Source organism: Simochromis diagramma, unplaced genomic scaffold, assembly GCF_900408965.1.
Source record: "Simochromis diagramma unplaced genomic scaffold, fSimDia1.1 OVJJ01000596.1, whole genome shotgun sequence".
Lineage (NCBI taxonomy): Eukaryota > Metazoa > Chordata > Actinopteri > Cichliformes > Cichlidae > Simochromis > Simochromis diagramma.
This window is the reverse complement of record NW_024387245.1, coordinates 10,311,359-10,324,578: the sequence shown is the minus strand read 5'-3', so window position 1 is coordinate 10,324,578 and position 13,220 is coordinate 10,311,359. Positions and strand designations below refer to the sequence as shown.

The following is a 13,220-nucleotide window of genomic DNA, read 5'->3' as shown; positions in this document are numbered from 1 at the left end:
ACAAAATAATTTAAATGCAACATAGAAACATCAAAATGCAGCTGAGAAACTGTGTATTAGTAACCATTAAATGTTATATCACAAAAACCCGGATGAGGAGTAGGAGGTCTTCGGTCAAAGAAATATATTTAGCTAACAGCACGTAGGCGTTAAAGACATACCATTACATACCAACCACAATCTTCGGGTCTTTTGGAGTTGTGATAGCACTATTTGATAGGTGTCAGTGCCATCATTGTTCTATTTTTACAGTTTAACTACCTACTATTCTAATAATCATCACCTAAAATTCAACAGTGGTGGCATTTATTATTAAAAGCAGTATTGAGCTATTATTAGAAATTACCAGGAAATATATCAAAATATATCGCCACCACACTCAGTTACACAGAAATCGTTATGTTGCATAGGAGCTGTTATGTTGCTATGCAACTCCTTCATCATAATATCTAAATTAACATTTCTTTAAAAAATTATGCAAACTCGTTTCCTTAGAACAGGGGTGTCGAACTCCAGGCCTCGAGGGCCGGTGTCCTGCAGGTTTTAGATCTCACCCTGGGTCAACACACCTGAATCAAATGATTAGTTCATTACCAGGCCTCTGGAGAACTTCAAGACATGTTGAGGAGGTCATTTAGCCATTAAATCAGCTGTGTTGGATCAAGGACACATCTAAAACCTGCAGGACACCGGCCCTCGAGGCCTGGAGTTCGACACCTGTGCCTTAGAAAATCTGCATACAGTTTAGACTACATGGTTAGATTAGGAGAAATTGTTTCTTGAGAATGGACAGCAGTCAGAATAACTTAAATTTTCTGAGTGAGCAATGTAGAATTGGGACTGGGAGGAGACCCAAACCCAGCCTCATGGGGTCAAAAGCTAGCGTGGATCCTTCTTTGTCGACCCCCTTTGAGGAAGACAGGAGTAGCTGAGAGTATGATTGTGGCAGATTTTGTTACCTGAATTTAAATAAAATGCAGAATTGACTATCAAAAGGTCAGTAAGAATTTGATACTTTGGCCAGAAAGCAGAAATTTTTGTATGGGTGTGAAAACATCCTCCTCTCGGGAGACGAGACAACATTTGCTAGTACTTTCAAGATGTTGTGGCAAAATTAAGTCTCTGGTTCTTTCAGTATGGACCTAATACCCAGTCACACTCTTGTTAAGAAAAATAATGTGATAATTATATTTGAGCTGACATTCTGCAAACATATTTTTCATTTTCATTTTTCATTAAATGCTGAACAAATCTCCTTTAAATTTACTGACATGTTGTGAACAATGTCAAGTTTTCAATCTTGTAAACTTAAAGCTTTTTCTTGGTTTTATTTAGTTACTGTAATAAGTCGACCTCACCCAGAAAGCTTTTTTTGAAAAATCATTGCTGACTTGGTGTCAGAAATGATTAAACGATGTTCTGTCATGCATTCGGTGTTAAACAGACCGAGTTCTTTTTGGTTTCAGAATCAAGCGACGGTATAGAATATCAACAGCGTTTTACAGATGATTTATTCACACTTTTCACTCAGTGGGTTTAATGTTAGCACATGCTTCCTGTTCCTCTTTTTCAAGCTCATGATACTCACACATTCATCAGACAAATGACACTTTCTTCACTGCAGGATGCGTTTGCCTCACTCTGCCCTTCTTCTACCTCGCCCCACTGCTCGTTCTCTTCCTCGGTTTTGTCACCATTTGCTGAAGTTCGCTTTTCCTCCGACTCTCCTGACTCCTCCTGCCCAGTCAGCAGAACACAGGAGTCTTTCTGTTCCTCTTCTAGCTTTAAATCTACAAAGCTGTCCACATATTCATCCGAGCTTCCAGTTCCCAGAGCAGTATCGATTAGTTCCTCAGTTTCAGCGGGATGTGATGTCACTGAGCGACCCTCCTCTTCTTCCGATTCTGCTCTCAATGGGACTAGAAGCGTGTGAATACGACTGCATGCAGTTAACTTATAGAAAATATTACTGAAAGGCAAGCCATCAAGGCCATGAATGTTTAACAACAACTCTGAGTGATACATACCGTTATTACTCTCTACCAGCTCGTCTTCTTTCCACCGTGTCTCCAGCTCTTGCACATCTGCAGCATCACATGGCTGAAAATTGCAAGATGAGCCACTGAACATTAGTTGTGAGAGAAAAACTTGTGATTGCCCGTGGGTTTGCGAGCAGGAAGATACATGCTGAGGCTCATCTGACTAACATTACATCCACCCTGATCCACCAAACTCTGCTCAACCTGCCACAGCAACCCAAAGACAGAGATGCTGAGTTATGCTCAGTAAAGAAAGGGTTAACGATACAGGAAACTGTAGGTAAATGTGTGAACATTCACTCAGGAAAAAGAAAATCCTAAACAACCTCACAACCTCACACACACCTTCTTTATATCTATCTATCTTTATTTATTTATCTATCAAAAAATAAATAAATAAATAAAAAAACCTTACCTCAGTGTCACTTCCTGTCCACTCAGGTTCTGAATTCAGAGGCTGTGGATCGAGGCCAGCTTCTTCCTCCCTGCTCTCCGCTTTGAAAAGCTCAGCGCTGACATCCTCTTGAGACTCGTGAAGTGATGGGGAAGTGCTGCCTTCATTCGTCACAGCACTGACATCCTCAAAGTCCAGCTCATTGGCTGAGCTGCTGTCAGTCATGAGCAGAGGCTGCTCTGCAGCGGGATCGGGCATGTCCCATTGAACTGTAGCAAAGGAAAGTGGGGGGCTGGTACAGTTGACATGACACACTGGCCACATCATTTGGCCCCACTGTTCCGCCTCCTCAGAGGCATCACAGCCCTTCTTAGGGCTGAGATTGGCCTGATCCGACAATGCTGCTACCTCCTCTTCCCAATTGATGGACTGATGATCTATACAGTTACTCGATTCTTGCTGAAGCACTGAATCTGTAGCAACTGTCTGAGAGGTGCACAAGCTGTCCTCCTCCATAAGCGCCTCTCAGTAGTTATCAGTGTATTTGTGGGTTGTGGTGAGAGGTGTAAAATCTGCAGATGTATGGCTACAAAATGTCCTCGTTGGCTGAATGACAGACAGGAACTTTTTAAGGTGAGCCCCCTTCCGGGTGCTGCCTTTCACAGATCTGTAACAATTTTTAAAAAAAAGGAAAAAAATACAAAAGATCAAACTACTACCACGTTTTAAAGCTCTTTGAATCTCGCATTAAAAAGAAAATGGAGAAACACCCCCGGGGGGAGATGATTAGCTGACAGACAAAAAAGCCATTCATAAAACGCTGCTATATTTAGTTGTAAAGAAACTGCCACCATTCAAATACAGATTATCATTATAGTTAAACTGCACTCACCACTTGTATGGCAACATAATCCAGTTTTGTCTGTAATTTTATTTTTATCCCATCATGTTCATTTGGCAAGGATCTCAAACTCTTGGTGTGTGTTTGCAGTTATGCAGTGCAACAGGCTTTAAGTAAAATGTCACAGAAGCACGCTTGTACTTCCTGACCACAGAAAATCAGCCAAGCAAGAGAGAGTCAGAGGTGTACATGGTGAGGATAGAGAATCGAGGCCTAGGGAGGGGCTGAGGGGTTGCTTCTGTTAAGCAGTTTAACTGTCTGCATTCTGCGTTTATCGTTTTATCGCCAAATCGCACTGCGAACCTGGCTTGTGGATAAAGCCGGGTCTCTGCTTTAATTACAATGCTTGTTATCGACACAAACAAAAGAGTGTCATGGATGTCTCTCCTGTCAACACAGAGGCCAAAATACCACCTGCCTTTGCACTTTGGGAGGAAATAATAATCAGTATTATTCAACTACTTTAATGTCACCTTCATCTATGCCACTCTCTCTCTGGAAAATGCCTTTTTATTGAAAAGTTTCTGTCTATCTTCATTATTTTATTCACGTCAGATAACCAACATCCGGGATAGACCACATTTCCTGTGTGGGTGCTCACTTCTCAGTTCCTGTCAGCGTGCAGCAAGCGCTACATTATGGGAGGCAACAAAGAGAGAAAACTCTAAATGAGTCAGATTGTGTTTGAAAACAAAATGCTTAAATTGCTGCTTTTCTTTTTCTTTAAATTTCTCCAGACGGTAATAAAAATGCACGGTATAAAAATTAAAAAGTAACGTGCAGCCCTCACACATTGAACATCGATGGCGCTGTCCTGATTTCAATCTCTCCTTGATAGACTTTTGTTTCATACAGCAACAGTTTTGCACCAGATTATATGCGGTAGCATTGTTGATGATAAAAACTTTACCAGTGAAAGCCAGACGGCTGTGAAGCTTTGCGGAAACAATCCTCAGACACAATAAAAGAGAGAACAAGAATAAAACTTGGTGACTTCAGCCAAAACATTTAGACATATTCTGACTGAGCTGAGTGTGGTCACGAGAAGTTGCTTAGATTGCATGGGAATATACTCACCAAAATTACATGCTAGGGGGATGGTTAACACAAATTAAAGGAGAAGTATAAATGGTAACAGAAAAAAAGATACTAGAGGGAAAAAAGGGAACACAGGCACGTCGAATGAAGTAAAAGTTTTGAAATGGCTTAATAATAATACTAGTATTCAGAGAAATAAAAGTAAAACCAATCTCATTATAGGAGGAATAGTTTCAAATGTGAAGCGTGACTTACCCCCTCTGGGTTCTTTAAAGCGACATCATATGATCAGCCAGCTTGTGAGTTCTTAAGTCCTGTGGAGAGAAAAGCAAACCACTGTGTTATACCGGCTTTATATCGCTGTGCACTCACAGAAACAGCCCCTCAACACGCAGACACAGAGAAGCCTGCAAGTAAGCCTCAGAGCTGTGTATAGCAAACAAGTCTCATATCCACCTGGCAGCCTTTAAGTGTAGGTTACAAGCCCAAGTCTGGACCATCTTCCCTTACCTTCTTCATCATGCTTCCTGTCCATATTGACTAGACCAAACTCGTGGTTACGTCTCCCTGCGTCGTTTTTTTCACTCTGAACAGCAAGTAAAGGGAGGGAAAGGAGGAAAAGATCTGCTGAATGGCAGCAACAAGGAGGAAGGAAAGGTTCATTGTGATTGGCAGATGACTCAGGAACTAAAAGGACACCTGAGAGGCCTGGCCCCCGCCCCACTGGCCTAAAGGCATGCATGCAAACACACACACATACACACACAGCCACAGAGACACCAGTGAGGTAAGGGGAGTGGCCCGACTTCATTCTTTCAGATGGCACTAGGAACAATGTGGAAAAACCAGAAGGTATCCAGACTCATTAGCAGTTACTCTTTCTGCTGGTGCCAACTGTGAGCAGAAAAGCCTGTTTGACACATACAAGACATTTTTTAAGACATTCCTCTCTCACACATTAATTCATCCTATATTTAGCATCAAATCACTCAGAGAGTTGTGCGTATGCCTTTTATTTCACTGGTGTAAAATGCAAAGAAATATCTTACAAAAAAAAAAAAAAACTTGGGGTGAGGAACCACGTAAATTGGCCTCTCTGTATCTCACTAGTTGTAAAACCAGCAAAAAACTGCGTGTGACAAAACGAGAATAACCGTTGAGACAGGTGTTGTTTGTGTATAATTTCTAGAGTTAATGGCCTACAAATGATAGCACCATATCCAATCATACACCTGTTTATCTAAAACTAGCACAAGCACAAGTATCTATTATAAACATAGAGCAACAATAATCAATGTAATGTCAATGTAACCTAGCTATAGACCTTTTCAAGGTATCAATAGAGAAATCATTCAACTTTGTCTGTTTTACGACCTTATAGCACTTTTATTATACTTAAATTGCATTTATTGGTTTTCTATGTCTATAATGTTTCTTGTTCAGTAGAGCTACACTTCACTGTTACTGTTTTCCTGGAAGGTTGGCTGGATACTGACTTGCAAATGTAATGTTTCCTTTAGCAGCTGTCTACTCAGCTCTTTCACAGAAGCCAGTCCAACAAGTACCAAGCAAGAGGATAGCCTGTATTTGGGTGTATACAAATTCTGTGTTTATGAATGAAAAGTGTAAATGTTTAGCTATACTATCTAATTGTTATTATTGGCACCTTGCTGCAGTACCATGAAGGAGCTGTCTGTGACTGCACAGGCCTGCACTTTGACATATGTGTTACATTTGTGAAAATTGCCCATGTCAGTCATGAAAAATGCTCATAAAATAAAATGTTTCTTTAAGTTCGTCTGTTTCCTGTATACATACGAAAAAAATGGGAGGTGAGCAACTATCTATGGTAGTTTCATTCAATTTAATTTGCAACGTAAAGATGAAGAATTTTATTGAAAGTCCTACAAATATATACATAAAAATGTCCGGTGATAGCCATATTAACATGTCAATTTTTATCTCTAAATGTCTCTAAATGTCATTAATATTATTAGCATTAGCACTCTGTTAGCTTCGTTAGCAGTTAGCTAACACGTTAACTGCAGTAACTCATAGCAAGAGTTTGCTAACGAATAACTGATGTTTTACTGAAGTTTTTATTCCCTGTTACAGTTTTTATACCGTTAAGTTGGTTTATATATTTAACATATAAATATGAATCCCCAGGAACTGCTTTGTTACCTATACTCTAGAAATTTATTAGCATTATTAGCATCAGGATGGCCTTTGGTATCAAAATATTAGTATTACCTAACATTTTAGGTGAACATCCTTGCCGCTGGGGTAATGCGGATTATTACTGCTCCTACAAGTACGTTTGTTGCTGTTAAAGAAACTTTAACACTATTGTACAAACACAAACAGTCAATTGCCCTCCACACCAGCAGGGGCGCTACAAACCTGGGAGTCGTCTTACAAGCAGAATCGTCCTCTCCTCGCCGTCTCTGCTTTGTTTGTTCCGCACACGGCAGCAGGGTCGCACACACCCACTTTTACCCAGAGACTTTCAACCTTGCGCAAACACACATCTGGTGAAGTGTGTGCAGCTGTGTCCGCTCAGGCTACAATGGCCAAGACCGGGGATCTGAAAACGTTCCTAGAGTCTTCACTGAATGAGATTTTTAAAGCCACGGTGAACGACATCCTGGACTCAGTCGACCGGACACTGTCCGAGTACCAGGGCACAATACAAAGGATCGAGTCTGAAAACGAGGGCCTGAAGCGGCTGCTTTTTGCACAGACAAGCACAGAGTCTGCACCTGGAGGTATGGTGACCTGCTGTCGCTCATGACATGTTAGTTAAAGCATGCCCTGGACCATCATCAGATAGACTTATGTACAAGGGAACCACGTGACACTATACCCATGAACATTTACATGCAAATAATGGAGCTGTGCATGTTTTACAGCTACAACTTCAGCTGATTACTTTACTTCTTTGACTGGAAGCTCAGGTTTAGTTTGGAGACAAAGTTAGACAAGTGAGGTTGAGATGGTTTGATGAGGGATAGTGGATATACTGGACAAAGGATGATGAAGAGCTGGGGCTACCAGGCAGGAGGAAAAGAGGAAGACCTCAGAGGAGAATCGTAGATGTAGTGAAGGAGGACATGGCAGAGGGTTGGTGTGACAGAGGAGAATGCTAGGGACAGAGAGGAAGCAGATGTTCAACTGTGGTGACACCTACAGGGAGCAGCCGGAAGAAGAAAATAAAATATGAGAAGAAAACTGAATCCTCTATCAATTATGAATATTAAACTTAACTTATTTCAACTGTTTGTTGCCAAAAGAATGACTGAATAATTGGCAAAACTGTCCAATTATTTATCACTAAAGAACACAGCAATTAGTTTCAGTGCCAAAATGTTTATGAGGTAAAAAGCAGATTTTGTGCTAAGAGGTTTAGGCCTTCCCCCAAATAAAATGACCATAATTATAAAATAAAACAAACAAACAATAGTTTAAGCAGTTGGATTTATATATTTGTGCATAAAATAGATTTTTGATGCGCAAATTCACCGCACAATGCATTTATAGCCAACGCTGTAAAGGACAATTATGTCTACTGTAATATGTAGTAGTAATACTGTGTATAGTATGGATGCTAATTAGTATAGAACCAGCAAAAAATACAGTACAATGGAAACGTCTTGAGCAACCTATCATTTATTTTTATTTTTTGCCAGAAAAATTTTTACAGTAGATGCAGGGATTTATTGAAACATGTGCAAACATAGCAGTACTGTTGCTATGTACTAGTACTAGTATGTACAAGTACTGTTGCCTCACAGCAAGGTCCTGGGTTCAAATCGGCCATCTGGCCGGGGCTTTTCAGTGTGCAGTTTGATGTTTTCCCACAGTCCAGAGACATGCAGTCAGTGGGGTTAGGTCAATTCTACTTACTAATGTATACTATTCATACATTTAGCTGTGTTAAAAGCTGCTGCTTTGCTCATTATTTTGCTTGAAATTCACAGATCTACATGAAGAAGAGGCCACTGAAAACTTCTCAGCTGCAGAATGGGGGAGTCATCCCAATGGTATGTTCAAGGTGTCCATATGCAGCAGTGACAAGAAGAGCGTCAAGAGGAAGAGCAAAGAAAAGATGAGGGGGGAGTTGCCACCTTCAACCCTTTTTCTGCAGACTAACCACACAGTACAGCATCTGTGTGTGAACTCAACAGGTATGGAAACTGGGATATCCATAAAGTCAGATATGGATGAAAGCCAGGCTATTGATCTCTCTCAGGCGTCAGTGCTTCTGAATTTGACAATGAAGCCAATAAAAAATGAGAGCACAGAGGTCAGGTGTGACAGTCGTGATGAATACGCACATCAGCAGCCATCCCCGGGGCCCAGGCATGAGTACGGTGGTGATGAAGGCGATGTTAAAGTCACCATTGTTTCAGATCAATACATGCAGGACGGTCAGTTCATAAAGACAGAGGAAGAGGAGCAGAACGGGGACAGTTTCCACCAGCATGAACTGAGGTATGCGTCAAAAAATTACCCAGAAGCAGAGGGGGATTCAGCGGCGGGGAGGAGGCATGTGTCTGAGCCAGAAGCAATGACCCCTAAAGGAGATGATTTACCTGCTGTTCCTGTAGAGGAGTTTTTAGAAGTTTGTGACAACTTTTTGCGTTGTCCCACCTGTCCCAAAACGTTTAGTCGAGCGACCTCGCTCAACATCCACATCAAGACCCACAGCGGCGAGAAGGCTCACAGCTGCAGCTACTGCGGAAAATGCTTCAGCCGGGCCGACCTCCTCAAAGCCCACAAGCGCACTCACACGGGAGAAAGACCCTACAGCTGCAATCTGTGCAGTAAAACCTACGCTCACCCCAGCCAGCTCCGGATACACAAACGCATCCACACCGGAGAGAAGCCATATTGTTGCTCGCATTGCGGGAAGCGCTTCAACGAGCACAACCAGCTGAAAGTCCACCTGCGGACCCACACCGGGGAGAGGCCATACGGCTGCCAGGAGTGTGGCAAAACATTCAGCAACGCGGGAAACCTGCGCATCCACGAGCGGATCCACACCGGTGAGAAGCCGTATTGCTGCGCCCAGTGTGGTAAGAGGTTCAACGGCCTGGGTGACCTGAAAACACATTACAGGATCCACACTGGAGAGAGGCCGTACAGCTGCGAGCTGTGCAAGAAGACCTTCAGCCAGGCGGGCCACCTCACCATCCACATGCGGATGCACACGGGGGAAAGACCGTACAGCTGCAACGAGTGCGGCAAGAAGTTTACAGTGGCCAGCAGCCTTAAATTGCACCAGAGGACTCACACGGGCGAGAAGGAGTACAGCTGCTCATACTGTAGCAAGAACTTTAGCAGGTCCGGTCACCTGAAGAGACATGAGCTGGTCCACACCAAGGAGAAGATCTTCCTCTGTAGTCAGTGCGGGAAGACCTACACTGACCAGTCCTCCCTGAAGAAGCACCTGAAGATGCACGTAACAAAAGAGCAGGAGGCTCAGAGTGAAGGAGACACGTGTCGGGCTGAAAGGAACTCGGACCGACCCGCAGCCTCAGAGATGCTTTCAGACACTCTTAGAAATTAAAACTGTAGGAGGTGAGTCATTTAAAAACTGACAATGAGTGCTGTATGTGACTGTAGTCAATGCGATAATGGTACACTTACAAGCTTTTTTAGGGCTTTTTAAGCACATCTAGCTGCCTACTTCTGCAGACGGAGTTTGAGTGTACTACATGTAAATGAGGTGCATGAGCTGTCACCTTTTATATCTCAGCTTAGGGGGAATTCCAGTGAAAGGATGTGAGACAGGAGGCTGAGTAAGTGGCGGATTTCTAACTTGATCAGAAAGCAGAAAAAAAACTTGCATTTACATAAGCAACAGAGCCAGTTGTGACTTCAGGTGCCAAAGTCGTCTAGAACCACTAAGCACAAACTCCTAATGTAAATGCTGTACTGCTAGTGTCTCATAAATTCTCCATCTATTGAAAAAACAAAATCCAGTGCAGGGTTGCAAGGGCGCTGGTCACGACTCCATCACTTGGCTTATCATAATTAAAAAACTTAAAATGTAATAGAAAATAAAGGCCAAACTATCCGGCCTGCAGATTTGAACACACCGCCCTCTCTAGGATCATATATGTTGACCATATATGAATGCTTATAAAACAATAATATTGTTACATTGTCCTAATATGGTTGTAATAAAGGAAAAAATGTGCATATAATAATCTTATAGTATTTCTTACTGGTGCTTGTCACATAAATATAAAGATTTTAGATGCTCTTTAAAAACTACAAACATTCTTAGTGTCGTTGCACTGAGGGATCTTCCAGGATTGTTGATCCGGTTTTCCAGAGAGCTGATTGGTCAGTGGAGTTTGATCTGAAAGATTATTCCCTCTGGAGTTACCGTAGTGATAAACCCCCAGTGATATACCCCCGTTAACCACGTGTTTCAGCATGAACCCCGTTAATGCTAAAACACAGGGTTAATCCTGAAGTTACCTTGATGAGCCCAAATCCTGCTTCATTGTATGAACCTCTAAAGCCTCATCTGCAGAAAAAAAATCTATCATTTAATTCTGGCATGAAAACAACAGACTGAAGGTTTCTTCACAGTACAGCAAGTGCTGTGAGCTGTGGTTAAAAGCTCTAAAAAGCCTGTAAGTGGAACTGAAGTTAACATTAATTTGTGCAACTACTGATACTGGTGTGTGTGCGTGCGTGTGCGTGTGCGTGTGCGCGTGCGTGTGTGTGTGTTTCAGTGCAATACACTGTTGTCCAGTCTGTGCTGTATTAATCTATTGTCAATGGAAGAAAATCTGTTTCCTGTGTAGCCCTGTCTGTCATAACACACTGTTTTTTTTAATGTACCTCTATGTTACCATTATGGTGACTTGTTTTTAAAAATGCTTTACTTTGAAAGACAAATTATTGACTTTGTTTAAGACACTAAGTCGTTGCTACAAGATTAACTTCAACAGTGGCTCTGTCTAAAATTTTTAATTTAACCAGAATAACACTATAATTATGTCACTCACAGGCATATTCACTTAATAATAAGCAGCGTGGTCAAATTAGATTAATTTAATGCTGTATATAGCTTTAACTATAGAGTTAGCACATGATCCTTTGACCTGAGAGGAATGTATCTGTGTAATAACGTCACTAAAAAAATGTTTCTATAATACGTATTGTAACTGTTTTGTAAGTCATGCTGATCTTAGAGGATTAGCTTAGGCTTGCTAACAGTGACATTACGGCTGGGTAAAAGCCCATCTTCATGATTGTTGTGGGACCCGCTTGTTGTATATCAGTTTATATGAACAGATTTGTCTGCCTGTGTGCTACTTAAAGCCTGTTTGTGTGATCTGTGTCTAAATTAAAGAGATGCATTAATGAAAACAGATTTTCATGTTTTATTGAGCTTTTATACGTTTAAAAAAAAAAGCACAAAAAACACAGAAACATTCAAACGCATTCAGTGCACGATGAAAATAAAACACACCACAGTGTGGTATTCAGATTGTGGTAAGGTGAACTGATTTTACTTTCACTGAAGTGTCTCATGCATTGATAGGTATGTAACAGTGCTAGAATCCAGGTGTGCAATGCTTGCAGAAACATAAAGACTGGGCTGTAAGCGCAGCTAGAGTGATTTCTACTAAACAAATGTGAGAAAATTGGAGCTTCATTTTTGGATTTTAATACATTTAGAAAAAAAAAACCCGCCTAAGAGTTACTGAGTGTAGGTTTTACTGATAATTAAAAAAAAAAAAAAAAAGTTTATTTTAAAATCATAAAATAAGGAGCCTTGAATAATTAGATAATAGCTTCTGTGCAAAATGGTTACACATTCTCTGTCTTTTAGGTTCAAGTCCTTTCAGCCATTGTATTGGCAGATTTCTTTTCTCGTGTATTAATCACATATTTAATCATATCACATTAGTTACAGTAATATCACTTTCTCACTTTACTATAGTAAGAGCACTCCATTGTAATGGGAGACGTTAAACAGATAGTGGGACTCCTTCTGCTTATCAGGGATGTAAATCCTTAGGTGACGGCCAAGCAGAAAACAAGGTCATAATTGGTTCTGTGAGGGAGGAGGTATAGTGCCCCCCCCCCCCCCCCCCCGTGAGAGGGGCCAACATGTAAGAGTTTGTGGAATGTTCTTTGTCTGTGTCTCTGTATATAAGATGTTAGGGCGGTGGCCACAATTCAGAGATGGACCTAGTGTTTCACTGGGATGCTCTCTCCACATTGCAGTGCGTTTACTAAACCCACTTCAAATCAAGCTCACTGGGTGTGTTGCAGGTTATTGTTAGATTTTCCACAACGCCATCAAATGTTCCACTGCTGCTACCAGTATCAAGTATTTGCGTGAATTTAAAGGGAAGATCATGGCACCGTGAATTTCAGGGACTCTGCATGTGAAAATTTATCATCTTTATGAAAGGGATTTATGACCTGTTGCCCCATGGCGGTCAGACTGCAGGTATCTGAGGTTTGAATATGTAAAATATTGCCAAAAGGAAGCGGTGACTTCATCTCACCAACGTGTACTCATATCTGTCCACCATTGTTTTTGCCTGATTTCCAAACATGACATTTTATCGCTGGTGTTCCTCGTTGCCTTAAATGCAATTAGTCTCTGTTGTCTGCGCTCATGTGCATTAGATTCCTTGTAGTTTGTGACTCAAACTGAGGACATGGCTACACGCGAGGACGAAAAGGGCATGCATGTTTATTTAATCAGATATATAAAGCAATAGGTGTGCATGGTTTTCTTTTAAAAAAAATTGAATTAAAGAAAATGTTACAGTGGCAGAGTGAAATCACATAAAGTGTCACAGCACAC

At 41.4% G+C, this 13,220-nt stretch overlaps 2 protein-coding genes across 2 annotated transcripts; one reads left to right on the top strand and one right to left on the bottom strand.

Moving 5' to 3' along the window:
• Nucleotides 1-633: 633 nt before the first annotated feature.
• Nucleotides 634-5,078, bottom strand: LOC120714159. The gene is made up of 5 exons (XM_040000225.1): nucleotides 4,883-5,078; nucleotides 4,628-4,686; nucleotides 2,455-3,100; nucleotides 2,028-2,100; nucleotides 634-1,919 (listed from the first exon to the last, which is right to left on the bottom strand). The coding sequence occupies exons 3-5, from the start codon at nucleotides 2,947-2,949 to the stop codon at nucleotides 1,585-1,587; spliced, it is 903 nt and encodes a 300-aa protein (XP_039856159.1). The 5' UTR covers nucleotides 2,950-3,100; nucleotides 4,628-4,686; nucleotides 4,883-5,078; the 3' UTR covers nucleotides 634-1,584.
• A 1,693-nt stretch (nucleotides 5,079-6,771) lies between these two features.
• Nucleotides 6,772-11,764, top strand: LOC120714157 (zinc finger protein 436). Its single transcript, XM_040000223.1, has 2 exons — nucleotides 6,772-7,140; nucleotides 8,353-11,764. Exons 1-2 carry the CDS (start codon nucleotides 6,942-6,944, stop codon nucleotides 9,942-9,944), a joined length of 1,791 nt encoding a protein of 596 aa, XP_039856157.1. The 5' UTR covers nucleotides 6,772-6,941; the 3' UTR covers nucleotides 9,945-11,764.
• The last annotated feature ends 1,456 nt before the right edge of the window (nucleotides 11,765-13,220 follow it).